The following is a 5915-nucleotide window of genomic DNA, read 5'->3' as shown; positions in this document are numbered from 1 at the left end:
CTGAGCGGGACCGATTCGGAGAGCCTCGTCGGCAGATTTGACGTGGAGATAGAGGCGATCGGCGTCGCTGTAAACCGCGACGGTGTGGATCCCGAGGCGCGTCACGGTCCTCATGATCCTGCAAGCGATTTCACCTCTATTCGCCACAAGAATCTTCTCGATCCTCTTCTCCGAGCCAGATGAAGAGTTCGAGAAGCGCTTCGAAAGGTGGTGCATGAGGAAGACTCGCTAGCGGCGAGATTGGGAACTTCGACGGTGAAGGAGAATGCGGTCTGCGCGCTTCTCCGGCTGTCTCAGAAGGAAGAGAACAAAGTCGTGATCGGACGATCGGGAGCGATTCCGACGCTGGTGGACCTCATTGTCGGAGGCGGATTCCGGGGGAAGAAAGACGCCTTGACGGCGTTGTTCTCCCTGTGCTCTGTGAAGGAGAACAAGATCAGATCCGGTGCCGGAAGCCAAGACCGCTCTGGTTGAATCGGCGTACGTCCTGAGCGTGGTGGTTTCGTTTCCGGAAGCCAAGACGACTCTGGTTGATCGTTGAGATCGGCTCTCAGAGGCAAAAGGATTTGTGGCGAGGCGAGAATAGAAAGCGTTGGGCTAGAAAGGGTAATTTTGGAATTTAAAATAATGTGGGCCATTCTCTTAATAAAACTAATAGTTTGGCTATTATTTTAATTGCCTTTATTCAAATTGGCTACTTGATTACAAATCTCAAAAATAAATTAAATGAAATATTATGATTTATCTATAACTAAATACACGGTCTCTCTCTCTCTCTCTCTCTCTCTCTCTCTCTCTCTCTCTCTCTCTCACACACACACATTTTAGCCATGTAAAGGGGTAAAAAAACCAACAACAACGCAATTAATAGTCAGTAATAATTATTAATATTTTTTTAATTCCATAAAATCTATTAACAGTTCTTACCGACTATTAACTGCGTTGCTGTTGTTCCGTAAAATCTATTAATTATTATCGACTATTAATTGCATTGGTGTTGTTTTTGACTCTGTCCATGGCTAAAAATTTGATTAGAGAGAGAGAGAGGGAGAGAGAGAATTCGGATCTTATTATTACAGTTTTTGAATAATAAATTAGATTTTTTTTAGTTTCAAAAATAAAATCTAATTAACAAATTAAATAAGGGTAACAAGGGCATAAATCATGTGATAGATCCGGTTGTTGGCTATTTGTTTAATGTTTTATAAATCTTGACTATATAAAAATTCATATGATGTGATCTAATTAGTAATAAAATTCTTTTAAAGAAGGAACAAAGCGCTTATTATATTCATAGTTCATACATAAATATTGATAATAGAGTTACTTGGTTTGGTTTTTGGTTTACAATTACTTGTAATTGCAGACCACTTCAATAGAGGTCGTGGGTTAATCGCAGCGACATTAAATATCCTTAAAAAACATAGAAATTAATAAAGTACATTCGATTGTTTAGTTAATGATTATATATTTATGCTATGAAATGATTAGCCAGCTCTTCTTCAAGACATTTTGCGGGAGTAAGGAACTCGCTAAAAACGAAACTCCCGAAGGCTATAACCAGGAAGCCTGGTTGAAAGCAATAGAGACGTTCGACTCGCCGGAGCATAAGGTATGAGTTGAACTTCCGATGGTTATTCGAATTTCTTAAAATTAAACTTCACGTATTTATGTCTTGCAGGCGAAATCTCTCCGCAACCGGGAAAATTCGAAGATGAAGAAGACGAAGGCGAGACAAGGGTCGCTTAGTTTTTTTGGTCATCGCTCGAGGAACGTAAGTCTCTTAATATTAATATGCAATATAAATGTGATTAATATTTTAATGTTGAAAAATTACAGCGAAGAGAAGATGGGAGTATAGGCTTGGCTTTAGCGATATGGTTAGAAAAACACCAGGACGCTAAGGGATCGTGGACGACGGACTTCGCGAAGACGCAATAGGTAAGTTAATTTTTTTTATTTACTATATTTAATTACTTTATTTCTTCTTATCTGATAAGTTTTTTGTGGTTTTATTTTGAAGGATCAAATCACCGCCCAGACGATAGACATTTTGCGGCAAGCGGCGGAGCAAAACGTCGTGATCTCTCAAGAAGATGCGGAGACGTACGCGACGCGCGATGTTTTGGGAGTACGCAGAGACTGGGAAGTCGGTTTAGGGCCTTCGATCCCAAGGTCATCGTTGGGTGTTGCCCAAACGCTAGATGGAGGCTCGTCAAGTTCGTCATCTCAGACCGATCCACTGGTTGCCGAGATGCGAGCTCAGATGGATGCCCAACAAGCCGAGCTGCAAGTGATGCGGCAGCAGATTGCCTTCCTCGGCCAACAGCACAACCAGCCTCCCACGACTCCTCAACCTCCGCCTGCATCGCAACCAGGTGGGACGGATCAGCAGACGCCAGGTTCCACGCCGGGTTCTATGGATTACTTACGAGACCGTCCTTACGGAAGCGGCGGAACGAGCGGCAGCGCGTCAGGCAGCGGTGGACGAGGACGCGGAAGCGGTTCTCGAAGTTCTGACAACTTATTCGGTATAGGGAATTCTACTATCGATAAGTTTTATAAGAAAAAGAATTAGGAATTCATTTTTTTCGTTTTTTTTTTGGAAAAAATTTGTATTTTTAATTAAGAATTCTATTTTTCATAATATTATTTCTAATTCATTTAGAATTTTGTTAATTAATTTTTATTTAATTTTAAATGAATTTTCATTTACTTTTTTATTTTGTATTTTTTTTTAATTTAAAAAACATATTCGGTGCGACAATGTCGCACCGAATATCATGGCGCGAACGGCAATAGGTACGACAGTGTCGCACCCGATATGTATTTACCCGTCAATTTTATAAAATTTGGCAGGAAAATAACTTGGGCATTAGGTGCGATAAGTCGCACCTGAAAGTGTCGCACCTAAAGGGGTACTTATTAGGTGCGACATGTCGCACCCAATAACTTCTGCGACGGGTTATCCGGTGCGACTCTGTCGCACCCAATGTCGCACCTAATAAACTTTTGGGTGCGACATTTTAAGCATTGGGTGCGACATTCGTCGCACCCAATGACGTTTTTTGTCCTAGTGCTAATCAATAAATGTCACATAGAATAGTTTGTATATAGACACACATGTATAACATAACTATTAGGAGAATTGTCTTCCAAGCTCCAACAACTCTTCCGTGTATTCTGCAAATTTAATATCTGATATGTTGTTGGATAATTGGTATGAAAAAAAATACACACACACATAAACAGACAAATTCAAAACGGTTCATTATGGAATCTAAAACAATGGACCAACACATTATTTTGTAGAGCAACAGATCATACCTTGATCATTGCTCAAGGAAAACAACGAAAACTTTACAAAGCAATCGAATCAATTCACATCCTAATCAACAACATATATGTAAATCCAGAAAAATTCAGTACGCGTCGGAGAAAAAAAAAACACGATATCTTAGTCATGTCTCAGCTTTGAAAAATTCTGCAAGAGTTTCCACGAAAAACTTGTCTACGATTTCAAGGTAAACAGGGCAAGTGAGTCGCGAATACAAGTGAAGAACCTCTTCAATGTCCAAAACATGATCAACGTCGCTCAAGTCCAACATCTCAATCTCTTTCAACTTTTCCTCCAACAAATTATTATTATTATCATCTTCATCCTTCTTCTTCTCCATCTTCAGGGCCAATGACTTTCTACTCTCTCCAGAAAGCTCTCCGAAGTTGTAATTCGCCGACGAACGACCTTCCTTTCTTTTCACTGTCACTTCTTCTTTAGCCGTCATCTTCCTCTCCGTCGTCTTGTTCTCCGAATCCTCAGTTTCATGACTCGACTTGATACGATCTTCTTCGAGTTTCTCGGCCATTGACCGATGATGATCGGCATAGAGAAATGGCTTTTCGAGAGGGGATGATTTAGGAAGCTTTTGGTAGTGGACTCCGGAGAAGAGAGACTTTAGGTTTCCTAGGGTTTTTCGGAAGAATTTCCTTGTGCTAGAAATTGAGTTTCTGAGCAGCATTATTAGAGAGGGCAGGTAATTATTTGAGTGAGAGTTGGTATGTTGGCTTCTTTCTCTTGGAAAATAAGAGATATGATCACTATACGCTTTGCTTGGACTTTGGATTATATATATGATCTCGTTTGAGGATTTTATACAAAACCAAAGAAGAGCCAGAGAGGAATTTAATTTGATTTATTTATTTTGCATAAAAGAAAGAAAGCAATAAAGTACCTATCTTTAGGGCCTTTTGCATATTCCTTTTCCATTTCTTTTTTTTTCTTTGTCTTCAACGCTCCTTTTCTTAATCATTTCTCACTAATTTGTCCATTTCTCTCTCGAAACAATGGGGGCATATAGAGAGGTCCTTCACAAAATAAAGGTGAGTTGAATATTATAATTAAGAAGAAAGGGCTGTTGGGTTTCTTTGCTTTAACTTTAGAAGAAATTAAAGTTGAGTTGGGTCATGCGTAGCCTTTTTAGGAGAGTGAAAGGAGCGTGGGTGTGGTGGTTGGTTAGAATATATTTCACAATCTACTAATTATGTTCTTTGCGCTTTTTATTTTTTGTATAATGTGCTATTACTTTTTGTTCATACATATTAGTATCCAATGCAGATATATATTTTCAAATGTTTTAGTTTGGATTAACTGTTGGTTCGAAAATTCCACTTCTTATTTCATTCTTCCCTCGCAAATTACCATATGAGAATTGAGATTATTATTATTGATGATTGTAAGAATCCATTACAAGTTGAGTTCAAAAGTAATAGATTCACAAATGACACGTATATGATACATAACACGTTATATATATCTGGTGTTCATATTATATCAGAAATTACTGACTGACTAGTTATACTTCTCTTATAATTTAACTCGTCTCTCATAAATGATCTACGACACAATCACGATGTTCTTTTTGTCAGGACTCAGGACTAGATTATACAAGAATATATATATATATATATATATATATATATATATATGTTTACGACAGCTAAACTAAACTATCCGATAATCACGCCATGAGTTAGATTCCAATTGTTTGATTCTTCCCAATTATAATGTGAAAGTATGAAAACTGTACCAACAAAATAATTTGTTTTGTACCATTCATTCTATAACAGAAAGAACAAAATGTGTGTGGTTATATCATATTCCTCTGTTGAGCGCATGTACATTGGACTAAATGTCGTTATGGGAAATGGAACTTAGCCACGTCACTAATTTTCAAAGGAAAATAGATCTGAATATACAAATACAACTAATAATCAAAGTTATCACCAAACTGTATTCTAGACATTTTATATGGCAATTATTTTATCATTCGGCCAAAGTTTACTAGACAAAAAACAGAGATAGTCGCTCTGAAACCATACGACAATCAAGCGGCAAAGTTTATTGTAGAGAGAGAAAGGGAGAGATTGATGGAGATAGATTATTGTTATTTTTCATTAATGATCAATCAAACAGAAATGGCTTATAATACCAACCTCAACTCTCAAAAACTAACTTGAGAGTCGTGGCAAACTAAGACCAAAAACAAGACTAATAAATAATACATTAGTAGTGAAATACATAAGCTCCTTAATAATTATACTCTACAAAAATTAACGGAAAATCAGATAAACTAATATGAGCCAATCCGAAACAAAGATCTAGGGCCATGTCATTGATGATTGCATTTTATACGCACAAATCATTCGTTCTCAAGCTTGAATCTAGTGAATTCTTAAGTGTATTTGAAGGTTATTTCGTGTTTTTAGTATGAAGCTCAAATAAAAGGTGCTAAATTGGTAGCTAGAGAATCATAATTTGAGCATATTAGAAGTGTTTGGAGGGTAATGGAGCAATTTAGGGGATGATTTGAAAACTTTTCGGACAGGTTAGAGCAAATCAAGAAACATGGTGCATT

The 5915-nt window shown here is 37.7% G+C and overlaps 1 protein-coding gene across 1 annotated transcript; it reads right to left on the bottom strand.

Annotated features, from left to right (window-relative positions):
• Positions 1-3245: 3245 nt before the first annotated feature.
• Positions 3246-4365, bottom strand: LOC149400856 (uncharacterized). The gene has a single exon (XM_089611170.1). The coding sequence runs from the start codon at positions 4017-4019 to the stop codon at positions 3462-3464; it is 558 nt and encodes a 185-aa protein (XP_089467296.1). The 5' UTR covers positions 4020-4365; the 3' UTR covers positions 3246-3461.
• Between the last annotated feature and the right edge of the window lie 1550 nt (positions 4366-5915).

Source organism: Urtica dioica, chromosome 4, assembly GCF_054948205.1.
Source record: "Urtica dioica subsp. dioica isolate 48M chromosome 4, U.dioica_male_clone48M_v1_H2, whole genome shotgun sequence".
Classification (NCBI taxonomy): Eukaryota; Viridiplantae; Streptophyta; class Magnoliopsida; order Rosales; family Urticaceae; genus Urtica; species Urtica dioica.
Note: the sequence above shows the minus strand (reverse complement) of the source record. Positions and strands in the feature narration are given on the sequence as shown.

Excerpts from the sequence above, each read along its gene's own strand:
- LOC149400856 (XM_089611170.1), bottom strand. The coding sequence starts at position 4,019 with ATGCTGCTCAGAAACTCAATTTCTAGCACAAGGAAATTCTTCCGAAAA.